The 20,296-nt window shown below is 31.8% G+C and overlaps 1 protein-coding gene across 3 annotated transcripts in view; it reads right to left on the bottom strand.

Annotated features, from left to right (window-relative positions):
- The window catches only part of RGS7 (regulator of G protein signaling 7), a 636,920-nt gene that overhangs the window by 141,708 nt on the left and 474,916 nt on the right, over positions 1-20,296 (bottom strand). For all 3 annotated transcript variants that reach the window (XM_074262504.1, XM_074262502.1, XM_074262503.1), the window contains exons 5-6: positions 11,398-11,504; positions 5,312-5,363 (exon numbers count right to left, since the gene is read on the bottom strand). In XM_074262504.1, coding sequence (XP_074118605.1) covers positions 5,312-5,363; positions 11,398-11,504 — 159 coding nt within the window. The remainder of the gene's footprint in view (positions 1-5,311; positions 5,364-11,397; positions 11,505-20,296) is intronic.

Below are 20,296 nucleotides of genomic sequence, written 5' to 3' on the forward strand. Positions count from 1 at the left end.
AACATTATAGTCAGAAACAACTTGAAGGATCATCTTCAGGAATTCTTAACCCTATTGATTCATAGACCCTTATAATAAATTGGTAAAGCCTAGCCTTATCAGAATAGTGTTTTAAAATTTTATAAAATTTAAGTATTAAAGCACATAGAACTAAAAAAAATATGTTAAAATACAGTTATTAACATTTCATTTAAAAATCTTTCATAATCCTATATTATTAACCCTTAAACTGGGTCAATTTGCTCATTTTACAATTGAATAAAGCAAGAACCCAATAAGGTAAGCATGTTGTTCAAGCTTAAATAACTAATTAATGCAAAAACTGCAACTAGAACTGAGATTTTTTAAAATTTCCAGTCCAATTTTTCTTTGTCCCACTCTGTTTCTTTACTCAACATTTTTAAGCTTGTCATTTTTTTTGAAGAATTGAAAATCTACACAAATAAACAGCTGTTAAACTTAGGTACAAAACTAATATTTAGGTTCTTTCCTATGCCTCTCTGACCATCATTTCTTGGAAGATTCCCTGTATTGGGATGCCTGCAAGAGACCTATATATGCCAATAAAAGTAGATGTTTCTCTGCTATAACCGTCAGAGTTATTTTCAGTTGTTTAAATTTGAATACCACAATTACATTTTTTTTCTTTGAAGAAAAATACCAGGATCTATCAGTGGAATAGGTTAGGTTCACAGGATAAGATAGTGAATAAAAATAGCAATCTAGTGTTCGAAAAACCCAAAGATCCCAACTTTTGTGATAAGATTTCATTATTTGACAAAAACTGCTGGGAAAATTAGAAATTAGTATGGCTGAAACTAGGCATGGACCTACACAACACCACATACTAAGATAAGATCAAAATGGGTCCATGATTTAGGCATAAAGAACGAGATCATAAATAAATTGGAGGAACATAGGATAATTTACCTCTCAGACTTGTGGAGGAGGAAGGAATTTGTGACCAAAGGAGAACTAGAAATCATTATTGATCACAAAATAGAAAATTTTGATTACATCAAATTAAGAAGTTTTTGTACAAACAAAACTAATGCAAACAAGATTAGAAGGGAAGTAACAAATTGGGAAAAAATTTTCAGTTAAAGGTTCGGATAAAGGCCTCATCTCCAAAATATACAGAGAATTGACTCTAATTTATAAGAAATCAAACCATTCTCCAATTGACAAATGGTCAAAGGATATGAAAAGACAATTTTCAGATGATGAAATTAAAACTATTTCCACTCATATGAAGATGTTCCAAATCATTATTGATCAGAGAAATGCAATTAAGACAACTCTGAGATACCACTACATACTTGGCTAAGATGACAGGAATAAATGATGAATGTTGGAGGGGATGTGGGGAAACTGGGACATTGATGCATTGTTGGTGGAGTTGTGAAAGAATCCAACCATACTGGAGAGCAATCTGGAATTATGCCCCAAAAGTTATCAAACTGTGCATACCCTTTGATCCAACAGTGCTACTACTGGGCTTATATCCCAAGGAGATACTAAAGAAGGGAAAGTGACCTGTATGTACAAAAATGTTTGCGGCAGCTCTTTTTGTAGTGGCTAGAAACTGGAAAATGAATGGATGTCCATCAATTGGAGAATGGTTGGGTAAATTATGGTGTATGAATGTTATGGAATATTATTGTTCTATAAGAAATGATCAACAGGATGAATATAGAGAGACTTGGAGAAACTTACATCAACTGATGATGAGTGAAATGAGCAGAACTAGGAAATCATTATACACTTCAACAACAATACTATATGAGGATATATTCCGATGGAAGTGGATATCTTCAACATAGAGAAGAGCTAATCCAATTCCAATTGATCAATGATGGACAGAATCAGCTACATCCAGAAAAGGAATACTGGGAAATGAGTGTAAACTGTTAGCATTTTTTTTGTTTTTCTCCCCAGGTTATTTTTACCTTCTGAATCCAATTCTTCTTTTGCAACAACAACAACAACAACAACAATAAAATTCGGTTCTGCACATATATATTGTACCTAGGATATACTATAACATATTTAATATGTATGGGAATGCCTGCCATCTAGGGGAGGGGGTGGAGGGAAGGAAGGGAAAAATTCAGAACAGAAGGAGTACAAGGGATAATGTTGTAAAAAATTACCTATACCTTTACATATACATATACCTATACCTATACCTATACATATACATATGTACTGTCAAAAATGTTATAATTATAAAATTAATTTAAAAAATACCAGGACTTGCCTACTTTGAATTCCAGTGTAATGGGCCTGAGTAAGAAGATGTCTCTTTATAGCATATGTTAAGTCATTCCTTTTCCATATTCAACCTTATATTTAAGGAAGACGGAAAAAAAATTAAACATAATCAGTTAATTCCCTTTATTTTTTTGAAAAGGCTGAATAATTTTTCAAATTCTGCCTTCCATAAATATGACTATAGGTGATTAATTTCTTATGGTTTTTTTCAGAGGAGTAGAAAGGGGATGTAAAAGAAGACTTAGAGTGAAGCTGGGTTAAGGGAGGAAGGACAGATGAAGGATTGCTAGGGGAGTAGAAGAAACAATTTCTTAATAAAGCACATCTGACAAATCATGAAAATAAAGTCAATGTTTTTCAGCCTTAAGCAAGTAGGTCCCATCTGTCCAAAGTTTATTTTAGAGTACAAATAGCAAAAATATGCTTTGTGCTTGGATTCCCATAGCCTACCTACATCATGTAATCATTCTACCTCTTCCCACCCCCACTAGCTTTCATATATTTCAAGACAGTTTGCTACTGAGCAAATGGCTATAGGGAAGTTCATAGTTAGGTAATTCACATCAGTACAATATGTTTTATTTGTTCCTGACAAGGCAATAGCAAATGATAAAACATCACTACCTGGAGGTATAGTGCAGTCTCTGAGATCCCAGCATGTTCTTTTTTTTTTTTTTTTTTTTTTTTTTTTTTTAAGAAGGAACGGAGAAAAAGGTTGTTGGGTTTTTTTTTTTTTTTTTTTTTTGAGTTTTGTTTGTTTTGTTTTTCTTGAACGAATTCCCTTATCATCCCTAATCCATGTAGGTTTTATGAAGTAAACCTTAAGTGTGTCTTTCTTAAGAGAGAAGAAAGATTTGAGCCATTCAAACTCAGCTAATCATTTTGGCTCTTTGTTGTCATTGATTTATTTTCTAAATTTTTCACTCACCATCTCTTGCACATTTTTCCTCTCTAGATCTGTGATTTTATCCGAGTTTTCCTACAGCATAAACATATCTCAGAGTTTTCTGGGGCACAGAGAGCCAAAATGAGTTGCTTAGGGTCACAAAAACAGTATAAATGAGAAGTTGAAGGTAAAGCCAATTCATCTTGAGGCTGACTCTTCAGGACTCCACTCTGCCTTGATTTAATGGCATGAAATTTAATTTTAGCAGAAATTAAATTCAGGTTCACTGACCTGTACTTTTAAGATTCTATTATCTTTTTATACAAACATTCACAACACCCATCATCATCATTTTCATCATTACCGTCATACTAGTGCAGAAATTACAGTCCCAAAGCAATGTGACTAAAGAAAAGTGATCCTTTAGAAAAAAGAAGATAAAAGTATCAACATATAGTATATACAATATATGTCTAAAAAAAGCAATCTCCTTTAGAAGTCTCATAGACTCACAACCTTCTTAAGGAGCCAGAAACCTAAATATAAATTTGGGTAACATGAATCATAATTATGGAAATAATGACATTCTAATAATAAATGCAAATAGGAGAGTGATGTTTTGCATGGAGTCCAGAAAAATATTTGGAGGATAAGAGTTAATGTTGATCACATTTCCCAGGAAAGAGAGTCCCTTTCCTGGCTGAAGGGAATATTCCAGGCATTTGAAAAGCTCATTCTATAATGGAACAAGAATAGGCTCTGGGATTAATTAAACTTATTCAACTGAAAGGAACTTTAGAAATTGTCTATTCTATTCTCATCACTTTATAGACAAGACAAGAAAAAATAACCCACAAGACTATCCAACTTCCTTTACTCTAATCTCATGCCCACCAAACAAAGTGCTTGGAATTAATTAAGTTTACTAAGTACCATAATATTGAGGAGGATATAACCTGGATGGCAGATAGGGACATTCAGTCACAGTAAAACAAAAACAAAAACAAAAGCATACCCAAATAATAAGTAGATAAATATTCTGGTCTATATATTTTTAGTTTTCCTTTTATTTGTATTTCCATCACTTAGCCCAGCACTTGGCACAATTGAATGCTTAATCGTGTGTGTATGTGTGTGTGTGCGTGTGTGTGTTTGTGTGTGTGTCTTCATCCTGTGAGTCTATCTTTGTGTGTGTCTGTCTCTCTCTTTTTCTCTCTCTCTTTCTTCATCTGTGTCTCTGTCTCTCTCCATCTCTCTCTGTACCTGCCACTCTCTTTTTCACCATCTCTCCCATTCTGCCTTTCTCCCTCTTTCTGTGTGTTTGTCTTTCTGTGTGTGTCTGTCTGTCTCACTTTTTCTGGTTCTATAGGTATGGCCCTTGTTAAATTGTTTTTAATAAATTAACAATCCAGAACCCCCTTTTATAATCTTCTCATTTGCTTATTATGTGAAATGTCAACAGAATTTCATAAAAATGTTAAGTTGATGAACATGTGAATTAATATTGATCCTATTGGAAGGTTGATATCCTTAAGAGGTCGTGACTGAAAGCCCAAATGACCCTTAATCTTCCAACCATCTCAAAAAAGTCATCTATAATGACCTTCAAGATACTTCTGAGTCAATAGTTATTAATTGTTGATTGTCTTGTTGATTAGCTTCCTGACAACAGGATTCCTAAGCAGAATTTATTTTGAGATCAATCGTGTTTGGTTCATAATTTATTTATGAGACTTTCCTCTTGCTTGAAATTAGACCCAATATTAGTGTAACACAATTTGTCAACTATAGGAAAAGAAATGGTAATCAATAGTAGTTTTCCCCATTGCTCACATCACTTACTTGAATCTGTACCTTGACCATTCTGCCTTGGACTTTTTAATTTTTCCATGTTGGATGTAAAGTGAGCCACAGCAGTAAAATACTATCTCCAGAGTCATAGAAGAATTGCAAAATTAACCCTATGTTTGGGAAACATTTTACCAATCAAAACCCCATCACAAATTCAAAGTTAGACAGATTTGCGATGTATTCAATAGTGCACCTGCTTTTTCCCTTAATGGTGAACAGTGCAGTAAAGTAGAAATGATGTGTCCATCCAGAAAATACAGTTCTGTCAATAGTAAAATGAGGAGAGACATTCATACTAACCATAGTCTGTATTTTCCGGCTCCCAACAATTTGATGGCCAAAAATAGGGTGTCTATAGAACAAAAAAAAAGTTGGAATATTTATTAGACAATATAAGAGTTACACAATTTTTAGTTTTATAGTCTTGAAAACTAATCATTTATTTAGAGTGGCTTGCTGTTGTTAATTTAGTGGTTAACAAATGATTGCCAAAGTAGCATGTTTTTCCTAGTTCATTGCATTGAACTTTAAACTACAGTCTTCAATTCTTCATCAGCCATGGACTAAAGGTAGTATGAACATTGGTCTTTAAAGAATCAGTTTATCTACATTGTCCCTTTCAACTCTAATTCCAATCATCCCTTGATTACGTGATACATTGTAAATGGACCTATCAATCACTCCATTATTCAAATGAGAATTTCTCTTGATTCAGAGTACTTTCAAAGTATTGTATTTAATCAAATTAATGTAGCAAAAATATTTGTATAGGATCCTCTGCTTCATAATTAAAACAATCTTAGTACAGAATATATGAATTAAAAATGCTAAATGATGAGACAAACTCTTCCCTAATATCTTTATGTTATTTAGTCATCTTTGAAATCTGCATAAATATCTTTTTTATATGTACTGGGGACAAATGGCCCTGATGTCTTGGGTTCCCGGCATCCTTCTCACCTCCTAAGGAAACTGAGTCCTAACTGAGTCCTAACCGAGGTTAGAATATCTGACATTATCCTACCAAGTCATTTATGACCATCAATCCAATTCAAACAAGAGTCCCTACATTTTCTATTAAGACCCAAAGGGAGGCACTGGGGTCATGTAAAAGTCACCTCAATTTTCAGAGTGTTCCCAAGTACAGTATGATTTGAGGCTAATTGTGATATCAAGGACCATGGAGATATCTCAAAATTTGGAGGTGAAGGTCAGAGAACTCTACATGGAAAAAATGCTAATTAGTCTGATGAGGTGTTTAAAGAATCAAAATAAATATATAAGGAAATAAAGAAAAGTAAAATAAAAGGAAGAGTTAAAACAAAAGATAAGAGAGTAGAAAAAGAAAAAAAAAGAAAAATAATTGTTGTTACAATAACAGAATTAGACTTGACTCTGATACTATATAACTTTGTATAAGTCACTTCTCTGGGTCACCACTTTCTAATCCATAAAATGAGGGGGATGGACTAAATGACCTCTGATTTTCACTCTCATTGAAACAGTAAGATAATTTTGTACTTTGCAACATTATTTGAGTCTGTCACTTGATTCTCATGTAGGCAAAATGTTTTTCCAAGGTAGCAATGATGACATACAAATTATTATTGGAATTCTATGTTGTGTTTTCACTTAAAGAGTTACTAACTCACTCCTCTCACTTTAAATTCAAAATGCCTTTTCATTTTTGATAGCTCTAAATTTTACAACTCTTACATAGCATAAGGTCTATCTGCAAATCCAGTGCACAACATATTATGATAATTTCATCATACTGAAATGGTTTGGGAATCCTAGGTTCAACAATAAAAATTAATAGTTGGGAAATAACATTGCTATTACCTTGTTACTGGAAATCAGTGTTCAAATAACATCTTTATCAATATTCAATGATTGTTCACCTGTAGACAGCATTATACTAATCAGGGTAACGTATCCAAAAGAGCTTTAATATCCTTGATATAAAAAATATTATAATCAAATGCCAAAATTTGTCTTGTAGACTGAATGACATGACTATAATACATAAATCTGATGCAAGCATGTATTATTTTTCTAATTCTATGTACATGTCTTTTATACTAATATATGAACTACTATGACCTCAGTCTTCTTCACACTTTTGGCCTCTTAAATCTCTAATGTTACTTGAAAACTTTACCTTTGTCCCACTCCCATATTTACATTACCATATTTAAATCATCAATCTATATCAATTTAAAAATTATTCTTCTAAAGACTTTTGGAATCAAGTTCAAATTCAATAGGCTAAGATGAAAGGAGAAGTGTTCCAATTCTTTTTCTTTTCCTTTCAGAACACTAATATAGGGAAATTTTGTTTGTTTTTATTTCTGAGCAAATGAAAACATTATGAAACATAGTCTTCAATAGCTTTCATTTTTCTCCACTGTGCCTGTCAATTTCATGATCTTTCTTAGCAAAAAATATATGAGGTGACTGAGTATAACAGTCAAATTCCAGGAGTGCAGAATAAATAGAATAATTCTAATCATGACATCTATATGACTCAAGTTTTGGTTTGTGTTCAATAATTTCTGCACTGATGGGAAATGGAACATGAATTAACTTCATTCCAGTAACCAGAATTCTATCTTATTATTCAGTTAAAAAATACAAAAAGAACTTTACTGCATCAACTAAGACAACAACCTTCTCCCTTAACTGACCCTTCCACACCCTAAAAAAGAGGAAAACAGATAACAATGACTAGATATTATGACTCATTGTCATGTGATATTACTGACGATAATTTGAATACTTGTGTTTAATTATTTTATAAAATGCTGACCTCATTTCAATGTCTTAAATAAGAAACATTAAAAAGAAAAAACTATCTTTATAGTCCATTACTTTTCATTCAAAAACTATTAATACAAAAATATTTCTGCAATTATTTTATTTTATTTTTTTAACCAAATCAATGCCTTGGGCATTATTAAGGAAATTGTTCTTTCAAGTTTAATTCCTATACTGTCCAATTCATAAAAAAAAAATGGAATTGCTAGAAATATGGCTATGAGATCCTACAAAGTGTGTCACCTTCTGACACCATGGAATTAAGTTAGAAGTTACTTTTTAAATAGAATTGGCTGACACTTTACCAAAAACGCAAAGGGGTATCTTGCTAAATGAACATTGCATAGTGCAGTAGGAAAAAACTGTTCTTTTCCTCCATTGATGAAGGAAGAAAATGCAAATGTTTTGGTATGGTGCCAGTCAGAACAATGGTGTACCAAATTATTGCCAGCGTTTTGAATTTACTGAAAGTAGTATTTGCCAGAACTTCTGTGGGACATTCCTGGATTTTGGCTTTAATGAAAAGCAATAAACAGATGTCTATTTTGTCTAGAAGCATGCCCCAAAACACTAAAGGGAGAAGATAATGGTGAGAATCAGTAAAATTTAGAGCTATCAGAAGAGAATGGTGAGATTAGTAACTAACAGAGGAAATGTACCCACCAAATGGACCAAAGTATGAAGACATCCATTTATCTTTTGTAAACTAATTTTACTTTAATGGTCAGTGACATTAAAAAAAAAACAATCAATCCCTGGGCTATAAGGGCAACCATCGTAATATCTATTTGATCATTATATCCCTTTGTAAATATCTTGTTGATGACTATCTCCCTGAAAAGTACATGCAATGACTTCCCAGATATCATAAATTCCATTTTAAGAAACAGATAAATGTAACAGGATAAAGGAAGTATATTTTCAGTAAGAAATATTGATAAAGCAATCTTACAAAGTATTGTAGTTGGGCCTTTTTTGTGGCTTCATTAATAAGAAATATTAAACATATCAAGCCTCATTCTCCAATAAAGGAATAATAGTTCTAATTAGAAGGAAAGTCTCCAATGTTTTGATTATGCTTTACATATATATATATATATATATATATATATATATATATATATCCTATTCCTTGAACTCACCTTTCCCTTTTTAAATCCTAGACACTCTTTAAAACAATGAAGAGCACTAAAGGATACATAACAATTCTTAGAGGCTGCATCCTGATTTTAAAAATTACATACTAACATTATCTATGCTTTATTGCATTATATTGAATGTTAATATTTCACAAATACTAGTTATTTTCACAACTACTTTAATTTCTTGTGTGTATTTTCATGAGTATAATAAAGTTCAGAGGTATAGGATCAATCAATCCTTGAAAACTCATTTTCATTGCTCACGAGTTATTAAAGGTGTTGCCCTTTGAATTCATGTGGAAAAACTATTGAATTTTTAAATATTCAAGAGGAAGTAATTCTAAAGAAAAAAATCAAATTATTGTGTGAGGGGAAAAACCTTTTGAAGGCTTTAGAATGGAAACATCTATCATTATAGTTCTCTCAAGTCTTAAGGGCATAACAAGGTGAGAGGTGGATGTGGGAGATGCTTTAATTTGGAGTGTTAACCTCTCATAACCTTATAAATGTGTATCCAAATACCTTCAGCAATTGCTTAATGCTTCTTTGCACACATCTGACTGTGATGAAAATTACACAGAAAAGTATACAGAATTTGTCAAATAAAAATGACATTTAGCTATATCAGAATGTTGACTCAAGTTTGAAGTTTAGAGAAAATGCAAAAGATGCACAAAAAGCTCAAACTTTAAAATATGGGAAAAGGAATTTAACCTTTTGGAAAACACTTACTTCCATAAGTGTTCTGCTCTTCCTAAACTCCTCTGGATGAGGATAGCAAAAATCACCAAATGATACAAACCAATAATTTTAACAAACTCAAATGTATGAGTTATTTTATTGTATTTTATTGCATCTTTGTTGCAACAAGTACCTTTGAATATAAGTAGTCCACCAACTAGAATTTACAAATATTTTTTATTTTAGAATGATTTTTAGAACTGTGATATCATAATGGGCAAAGTAGAGAGCAAATAATCCAATTTTTAAAAAAGCCATATCATGAATCCTGACTAAATAGACAACATTAATTTAAAATTTGTGATATATATATATGTATATATATATATATGAATGGAATTTGTCTACTTTTGCTCTATTATAAAAATGAAAAGTTAGCCGTAGCTTTCTTATATGTAAAATGAGAATTCTGATACAATTTATGTATCAAACAGAGGGTTAACAAGCCCACAAAACACCCTGAATCATATTAAAATATAATTTGGAAATCTTTAACAAAACAAATAAAATACAATAAAACATAGATATTATATTTTAAAATGAATTGAATATGCAACCCACAGTAATCTTTTCTCAAGGTTACTGATTCTTGTTTCTATTTGGTTTCGACACCATCAAGCTTGATGCCTCTAAGGTGCTGTGATTTGGTAGAAACATGTTGGATTTACAATCAGTGGGCTTCAACTTACATCTTCCTATATTACTTATTGGCCATGTGATCATGAGCCAGGCATTTAACCTCTATGGATCATGGTCTCCTATTCTTAAATAAAGGGACAAGACAAGATGACCTATTAAAAACTCTTTCAGCTTAAATCTATGATCCCATGAATTAAATCTAAAGTTCTATACTCAACGTTCTGAAGATAATTGGGCATTTTGAAGCACTTTGGAAAAGCCATCAATATATAAACAACTATATGCCAATTGAAATATCTTTTTGAACAGGCATTGCAGTAATAAAAAAGCTTATTTTATTTTGAGTTATGTTTACTCAAAATTAATAAAAATGACAATAATTTCATTCCTTAAAAATTCAGATTTCTGAACAATTAAGGATGATTTTATGCAAATTAATTCAATTAAGTAAATATCGAGATTTGAGTAACCATGCTGACTAAACCAGATACCACTGAAATACAAAGAGAAAATGCATTATGAATTCCCTTTGCTGGTGTTCCAACTGTTCTTTGAACAATAAGTACAAAAACTTTTTGATCGAAAAAAATCTTTAAATTTTTCTTTCCATTTCTATTTTGGTTCCTTGGCTTTCCTAGCCAAGTGGTTCCCAGATTACTCTTTAGTGAGCATCTTAGGACACACAGTGTCCTGCTTTTCAGGCTTCTCAAAACAGCATCATAAATGATATCTGAAATTTGGATTGCAAGACATAATTTCCAGAAATTCGCTAATAAAAGCAATCAATCTCAAATTTGACCTTTCTTTATTTAAAATATAATAAAGCATTTGACTTTCCTCAAAGATATCTCTTGCTTCCTTGGGCATAATTCATCTTTGTCTGTATCTATTAGTAAGTTGTGTTTCTATTTCTTAAACATTAATAATCATCACACTAACTTTTCCAAGTCAAAGGTACAAAAAACAAATGATCATTTTCAAAAGTGCTCTTTTAAAAATCCACAAACTTCCCATCAGATGCTTAAAATACATTTGTAATATACTTACTTGAAATCGGTAAAATGTGCCATCATCCTTTAATGTGAGAACATGATCTGAGATTGGAAAGAAATAACCATGGGCAGCCATTAATGTCCCCAGATGGAGAGCTTCCACTGTTTCATGAAAAGAAAGAAAAAAATATACAAAGACTTTTATATTTTTGAGTTACAGAAAATGTATCAGTTCTTCTCAATATCTCTGAACACACAGTAAAACTTAAATCTTTGGCATTCTGAAAATATTGCTTTGTGCATATTATATCTTTGATTTCATAAGAGAAGTTATTGACATGATTGCTGCTTCTATTAATCAGATTCAACATGAAGCAATCTCCAACTGTCCTCTCATTTCATCATATACTAGATTCAGTTGACAAATATCTTCCACCCATTTTGCCTTTTCATTAATCACCTTTAACATGTGAAAATTATTTAGATTAATGGCATATTTATTATAAAGGATGAATTTCCTAGGGGAGAAACCATTTTCCAGATATTAGAGGCACAGCCCTTAAAATAGACCATTTTAAAAAAACTTTCACTGGTTTTTTGTTTTTGTTTTTGTTTTTTTAGGAGAATCTTTCCAAAATATTATAGATATGCCTGTCTAAACAAAACATACTGAACATAAATTTAATATTTTCTTTATGGATTAAGGTTATCAATATTAATATCAGTTATTTTATTTTTGTTATAACATAGTGATGTTCTCAGGGCCAAGTGAAATATACCCTAAATTATTTCACCCACAAGAAGCTCTATCTGTTTTGCAATTGGGATCAACATGAGAACACTCTGGGTTTTTCTTTTAGCTTTCATTCTATAAATGTGTTCTTTTCAGTCTATTTAACTTTTCTCAGTGTTGTCCTTCTTATTAGTGATTTCACTATTTAAAATTAACCTCAAGCATATTTTTCGATGTGTAGTGTTCCTAAGCTCAAGAAAATTGTGATGTGCCTTATGGGGAAAATAGATGTGTTAGATATACTCCATTCAGACATGAGTTATAGTGTTGTTTGCTGGCTATGAGTTCAATGTTTATGAATCAACAATATGGCATATCCAGAAAAAAAGGAAGAAGAGATTTGTTGATCTGTACATGAAATCATTCTGAAAAAATTATACTAAATGTTTTTACCAGAAACTTGCAAGATACTCCTGTATTTTCACCAAGAACAATACTTCAGCAGCTTTATAGAGCATAATTACTATGAATGAAAAGATGACAAGAATTGACTGTGTGTAAATTTATACACATATGCATGATATATGTGTAGATGCATATACATATGGAGACATACACATACTTGCACATATACATATATGTACATAAATTTCAAATAGAAGACAGAGGTGAATTTGAGATAACTCAGAATGATTCTATCTGGATTTGTTCTCTTACTTTTCCCTATACCATTTATTTTGTATGGTAGACCTAAAATCTTGGATTGAAAGTTGAGGAAAATATCTGCTGCATCCTAAGAATTGTGAGATCTTTTTACTTCATTTGCAACTGAAACTTCTTATATATATTGTCTTTCCCATTAGAGTGTGAGCTGCTTGAGATGGTGGAACTATATCTATTTTGCTCAGCATTTACTACAGTGCTTAATACATGCTAAGTGTGTAAAAATGTTTTTTTTAATCCATTCATTCATAGGATTCCAAACAAATACAGCTCTTCTCAATGATTTCATAAACAACTTTGATAGACTTACATGAACTGATACAATGTGAAGTGAAGTGAGTAAAACCAGGAGAACATTGTGCACAATAACAGCAATATTATATAATGAACAATTGTGAATGATTTAGATATTTTCAGCAATACAATTATCCAAGATAATCTCAAAGAAGTCATGACAAAAAATGTTAATTGCCTCCAGAGAAATAATTCGTAGAATCTGCATGCAGACCACACCACACTATCTTTCACTGTCTTTTTTATTTTCTTTCTCTTTTTTGGTAGTTTTCTTTGAGAAAATGACTAATATAAACATATGTTTTACATGGTTGCACATTTATAACCTATATCAAATTGCTTGTCATAAAAAGGAGTTTGGGCAAGGAAAAGAAGGAAAGAATTTGGAACTCAAAATTAAAAAAAACACATTAAAAGCTGTTTTACATGAAATTGGGGGAATTTTAGAAAAATACAGCCCTTGATCTTGATTATTTGTTGAAACATAAAAATTTGTTTTACATGTAGTTGCTGAAAAATAAATATTATTTTAAAATGCAGTCCTGCTCTTGGCTATTTGTTGAAACATTAGGTCTACGCAATACTTCAAGTATTTATATAGTGAAAGATCATGGCTATCTTTTTTTTTTTTTTTTTTTTTTTTTTTTTTTTGCAAGGTAAGTGTTAAGTGTCTGAGATCACATTTGAACACAGGTTTTCCTGACTCCAGGGCAAGTGCTCTATCTACTGCACCATCTAGCTGTTCTGCACAAAATGTTTCTTAACTAGGGATATTGTCCATCAGGAATCAATGCAGAAAAATGGTATGTACAAAACCTAAGTTATATAGGGGCTTGGACAGAGATCTTTCCATTGATAAGAAGAAATAAAATTTAAATATCAATTATATGATTGTGGACCCTAAGTTAAACATATTGTGTGCAGGTACAGCCTAAATTAAGTAGTGATTAACAAGGTTTGTCTTAAGGGTATCTTCAAAGTTGACATAACTCTAACTTTGTCAGATAAGGGTTGTGTTACTACACTAAGTAAATAGGGAGCTTTTTCTGAATATGAATATATTACTTTTCATATTCATGAATACTAAAACAAAATTTAAACCCAAAGTGCTTCCCAATAATATTTACATTTTCATGTTTTCCCCTGCGGAAATCCAATTTTGGTGCTTTATCACAAGGTGAAGGTGATGTAATTCTCAAAGGCATCAGAGCCTTAAAAATCTCCACCCAACTGGAATATCTTCAGATATGGCCCATCAATGAGGAAGTCATCCCAAGAAAGGTATATACAGAAAGAAGTGCCTTTTTTCAGGCACAGGAATTTATGAAAACTGTTTTCTACAATGTAGATATATGATCTGCATTGGGGAGGTAAATGTCCATACTGACAATTATAGATCCTTTAAGTACAAAAGTAAGTTGCACCTACAGATAATTATTTATGCAACACTTCACTGCTTCTATGCAAAAGCCTCCCATTACTTTCAAATCTTTGGGGACAAGAAGGGTGATATCTGTTTTTCTCCCCTTATAATCTCCTTTACATGGAAAATTCTACTTATAGTCCTGTGGAATTCCTAGTGTTTCTTATATATATGTAAGAGGTAGTCAAGCCAGAGTAGTATAAGTTTTTAAATACACATTACTGGAAAGTATGCCCATCTTGAACTTCTACTATGGAGAAATTCATTGACTAATCAAATAGGGTAAAATTTATGGAAGGAATTGCATCCTAAATATCATAGGAAGTAGGGTAAGTGTCCAAATAAATTACTCTATTTATATAAGGTGAAAAGAAGTTAAATGTAGTATATTTTAAAAGTCAGTTCAGTTTTAAGCTCTAATGGCTGTAAAATAATAACTCCCAAAGATCTGATATCTTCAAATTTGTACAAGTAAATGTTGGGAGTCATGAGTTCTGGTTAGAGGAACATTAAAAATAGCCATGATTTAATATCACTCTGGATTTATAGGTACTTTCTTAGTTTCATGACCATCATTATAAGGATAATCAGTCAATCTTTAAATACTCTCAGTGTATGAAGCAGTAGAGTACAAAGAATATTTGACCAGGAATCAGAAAATATGGCTTATAGGTCTACCTTATCTACCACTCAGTGGTATGACGTTGGAAACTCACTTTGTTGGTCCAATGCAGAACTGATGATAATAAATAAGGAGGGTGCAGTTGCTAGTATTCCACCATTAGAAATGAGCCTTTTTCAACCAGAGGCACTGTAGGAAATTACAAAATAAAATTGTGTTCCTCCTTACTATAAATATATCCTACTCACCTATTTTTGTCTTAGGAGGATTGCTTGGGCCTTCATTTCTTGATCTCTCTTGGTTTGAGCAAGATCAAATTCATCATACATTATTTTTATTATGTTGAATTTCCTGTTTATTTTGTTTACAATCTAACATTATATTTAATGTTTACCATCTTAGGTACTAAAACACCACAACTTATTAATACAATAAGAATTCTTGTAAAAAAAAAAACAAAAACAAAAACAGAATTTGATAAATCAACAAAGCAGCTACCCCCAGCAAGTTATCCTGAAGAGAATATTCCTTATAAATATTCAGCCTCAACAGGCTCATCTTATCAGAACCAGTAGCAGCAAATATAAGCTACCTAAATCCAGGTATAGCTGCCCATACTCCTGCACCCAGATATCTCATATTCAAATGAGAGTCTATCTACAAAAAAAAAAAAAAGATAACCCTATCTCTTTTCACATCTTTAAATTTCCTTCTATATTAAATAAGGCCATGCGAGTCTGTTCAGAACCTTACAGAAAAATTATTGATGGCCACAGAAATAGCCCAACAGCTATTAGTACTTTTAGTTATTCAGTTATGTTTCTAGACCAAATGTGGAAAAAATCATCAAGATCACTGCAAGCCCTATCAGCATCTCTCTTCCAGTGTCCATGTATTGCTAGACTTTATTTGACTTAAAGAAATCATAGGGTAGGCTAGAAATCAGAGCAGGGTTAAATCTCTAAATCCATTTTACTTCACAGTCTCTAATAGCCTATATGTTTCTATATCATATCAGGTTAGAACTTCAGACTGAATATCAACCAGATCCCCAATTTATAGATGGGGATATTGCAGCCTTTCAGTTAATTCAATTTTCTCCCTTACAAATTGGTGACAATATACAAGGTGTTCCACAAGGCTTAATGTAGTTTTAATCTTCAATAAATTTTAACAGAATTAATAGATTTTAATTTTATTAGATTAAAATACCCTGTATATATTGCTAAGTAACAAATCTCTTTGACAGTTTTGTACCCTGTTTCAATAGACTTAAATAATAATAAAAATAATAGGACTTTTGAAAGGTGGGCTTTTTCATACATTCTCATGTTACTATTTTAAATGTAGTTAGCTTTGTGCCTCTATATATTAGGGTTGGATTTGCTAATAGAATGCCTTTTCATTCAATCTATAAGTAATTAGGAAGTACCTGTTAAAACTGACTTCTATCAACTGGGAATTGAAACTTCCATCTCAAAATTGCCTTTATATCTCATTAGCTAGCAAAAAGATCATAGAATACAGGACAGTGTTGAAGTAAAGGAACAAAAGATAAATACTGAATAAATTTTAAAAAAAGGGTACTTTAAAATGACAACATTTTTAATCTATCACTTCTCTCAGACTTTGGAAGTTTTCTCTTTAGACTTTATTTTTAACTCAAATTTTGATGGGGGACAGTGGAGGGTGAGTGGGATAAGTGTAATGGTGTGGGTGAGAAAGGATGAATTTCTCCCAGCCATTTATTACATGCTCTAAACTGGATCTGGAAATGATCTAGGACAATGAGATTTGCATATCTGTCACCATCATTCTCAGCTTGATTACTTTCATAATAATTTCTGATTATCCTAACTGTTCTTTTGCCTTTCAGAAAAACCTCTGACTTTCATGGATAATCAAATTTAATTAGTCAACTATCAAGTTGTACCTTTCAGTTCTAAATCTATGATCCTTTGATTTCCCAATTTGATTAAATCAGGTAAAATGACATCTGTTAAAAAAAAAAAAAAAGAAGAAGAACTTTGAGGAGATTTTGATTATTTTGTGAAAGTGGGGGCAGGATTTCTGAAACTTTCAGCTTTTGACATGGCAAAAGTTCTGTAATATTCTCTTAGGTTTATGATACTTCCTCTCTTAAAATCTTAGTCTGGTACCTGAGATGTCATTTTTTTGTTTATTTGTTTGCTTTTGCTTTATTAGTTTAAGCCAATGGAAGACAAGCTCTGGTTGATCTTAGTAAATAAGAAAAATTTGCAGTAATACATTATATGTGTATCTATTAGGAACCAGTATAGCTTCACCTGAAAAGTTTGATCACCATTATAAACTAGTAATTATCAAAACAAGCCAGCACTAGCTAAGAAATAGAGAGATAGATCAATGGAATAGATTAGGTACAAATTACATTATAGTAAATAATGATAGTATCCAATATGTGATAATCCCAAAGATCCAAGTTTTCAAAACAAAATATATAAATTATTTTTTAAAAATCTGGGAAAACTGGAAAACAATAGGACAAACACTATGTCTAGATCAACATCTTACATGTATACCAAGAATAGAACAAAATAGATACATGATTTACATATAAAGGGTGACACCATAAGCAAATTAAGAGAGCATTGGAATAGTTATCTATCAGATGTATGGATAAGGGAAGAATTTAGGACCAAAGAAGATATATAGAGAAATACAAAATGTAAAATAAATAATTTTTATTATTGAAGATAAAAAGTTTTGGTTTTGCATAAACAAAGGCAATGTAGACAAAGTATAAGAAAAGCAGAAAACTGAGGTAAATTTTGTAACAAGTATCTCTGAGAAAGACCTAATTTCTCAAATATACTGATAACCAAGACAAATTTATAAGAATACATATCATTCCCAAATAGCCAAAAATATAAAATGGGTATTTTTCAGATAAATAAATCAAAGCCATCTATAGTCATTTGGAAAAATAATCTAAATCACTATTGACCAGAAAAATGTAATCTCATTCCTAACAAAGTGACTAATATAACAAAAACGGAAATGTTGGGTGTTGGAATGGATGTAGAGAAACTGAAATACTAATATATTCTTGATAAAGTTATGAACTGATCCACCTATTCTGGAGAACAATTTGGAACTATGCTCTAAAGAATAAAACTGTCATGTGCTCTGATACAGCAATACCACTGCTAGCTCTATATTCCAAACACTTCCCAAAAAATGGAACAGTACAAATATTGATAGTATCTCTGTGGTACCTAATAATTAGAAATCAAGGGGATACTCATTAGTTGGTCAATGGCTAACCGAGTTGTGGTATATTATTGTAATGGAATATTATTATGCTATAGGAGAGGACAAACAGAATGATTTCAGACAAACTCCTTATATGACTTACATGAACTGATGCATAGTGAAGTGAACAGAACAAGGAGAACATTTTCCACAGTAACAGAAGTACTATTCAGTGAATTGTGAATGACCTAACCATTTTCAGCAATACAATGATTCAATACAATCCCAAAGGACTAATTATAAAGAATGCTTTTCACCTCCAGAGAAAGTACTGATATTGATTAAATACAGACTGAAGCATGTTATTTTCACTCTTTTTTCTTTTATTCGAGTCTTCTTGTACAAAATAACTAATATGGAAATGTTTTATATAACTGCATGTATATAATCTATTTTGCTTATCATCACAGAAAGGTTAGATAGGAAGGGATAGAATTTGAAACTCAAAACTTTAAATAATTTTTAAAAGCTTCATCACCACAACACTGTCTGTTAATTGATGGCTTTCTCTCTCTCTCTCTCTCTCTCTCTCTCTCTCTCTCTCTCTCTCTCTCTCTCTCTCTCTCTCTCTCTCTCTCTCTCTCTCTCACACACACACACACACACACACACACACACACACACACAGCCATAGCAAGTGATGTCACAGCAACAGGGTGCAGCTAGGTATACTTTCATCTGTGGCAACAACAGCTGAGAAAGGTAAGGTAGAGAGAAGAATTCTTGGGTTGTACAAAACTATCCAACTGTGGTTTAAGGGACACTTCAAAATGAGATGGCACATCTGTCAGAGATTTCAAGCCTCTCAACTTTGAGAAACTGGGGAAGATGTGAAGTAGAAGAGAAGAAAGATACGATGGTACCAGAACCCTGAGTTTGCTGAACCAAGAATATATTCATGCCCCTACAAGATAGAGGAGAAAATAGCACAGTTAGGTATGGGATACTGCTCAGTGTGAAGAAAAAATATCCCCTCTTAAGGAGAAAATTTGCCCCATTGGAGTCAGTTTCTTGTTAAAAATGCTATTCATCATGTAAGTTATGATTCTGTAAAGATTATCAACTAAAGTTTAGAGAGTTTGCAAGCTACTTTAGTGGAATAACTTCACAAGTGAAATTATGAATCATAGGAGTATTTTGCTGTTTATATTCAATCAAGGACTAAAAAAACCTTTACTATTTTCTAGGCCCTTTCAAAAGTGGGTTGTCAATTAATTGCCATGTGACATAGCATTAGCCTTAGTTATGAACATAACTTAGTTATGAATATTATGAATCTAACCACAGATACAAGGAAAATCCAACATATCAGGTCATCAATTAAGAATTGAAAGATCTAGAGGTCATTTAGTTCAAATTCTTCATTTTACAGATAAAAACTGAGTCCTAAGGAAATAAAGCAAATTTCATAGCATCATATGGGCAGTAAATAGTAGAGCTTGAATTCTAACTCAGGTATTTTGCTTTGATTCCAAATTTAAAATCATAGCTTTTTTGACTATATCATATCCACTTTTTCTTAAAGAGAATGTATGTTAGCTCCTCCCCTGATAGATTAGGTAAGTTTCACCTTCTCATAAAATTCCAAATCTAACTTTATTTGAAAGTCGAGTACAGTGGAAATATGTGACTTTTAAGTATACTTGAAAACCAACAAGGAATTTATTTGCATTCACAGGTCAAAGGCTGAAAGTTTCAGAAATTCTTCCTCCTCTTCCATAAAACAATCAAACCTTTTCACATACTCCTCATATTTACATATGGCATTACACCTGTTTTAATTAAACTCTGGTAAATCTTAGGATCATAGATTTAGAACCAAAAGCAATAATTTGATAGATAACAAACTGCCATTTTATTCTATG

The sequence above is a fragment of the Sminthopsis crassicaudata genome, chromosome 4 (genome assembly GCF_048593235.1).
Source record: "Sminthopsis crassicaudata isolate SCR6 chromosome 4, ASM4859323v1, whole genome shotgun sequence".
NCBI lineage: Eukaryota > Metazoa > Chordata > Mammalia > Dasyuromorphia > Dasyuridae > Sminthopsis > Sminthopsis crassicaudata.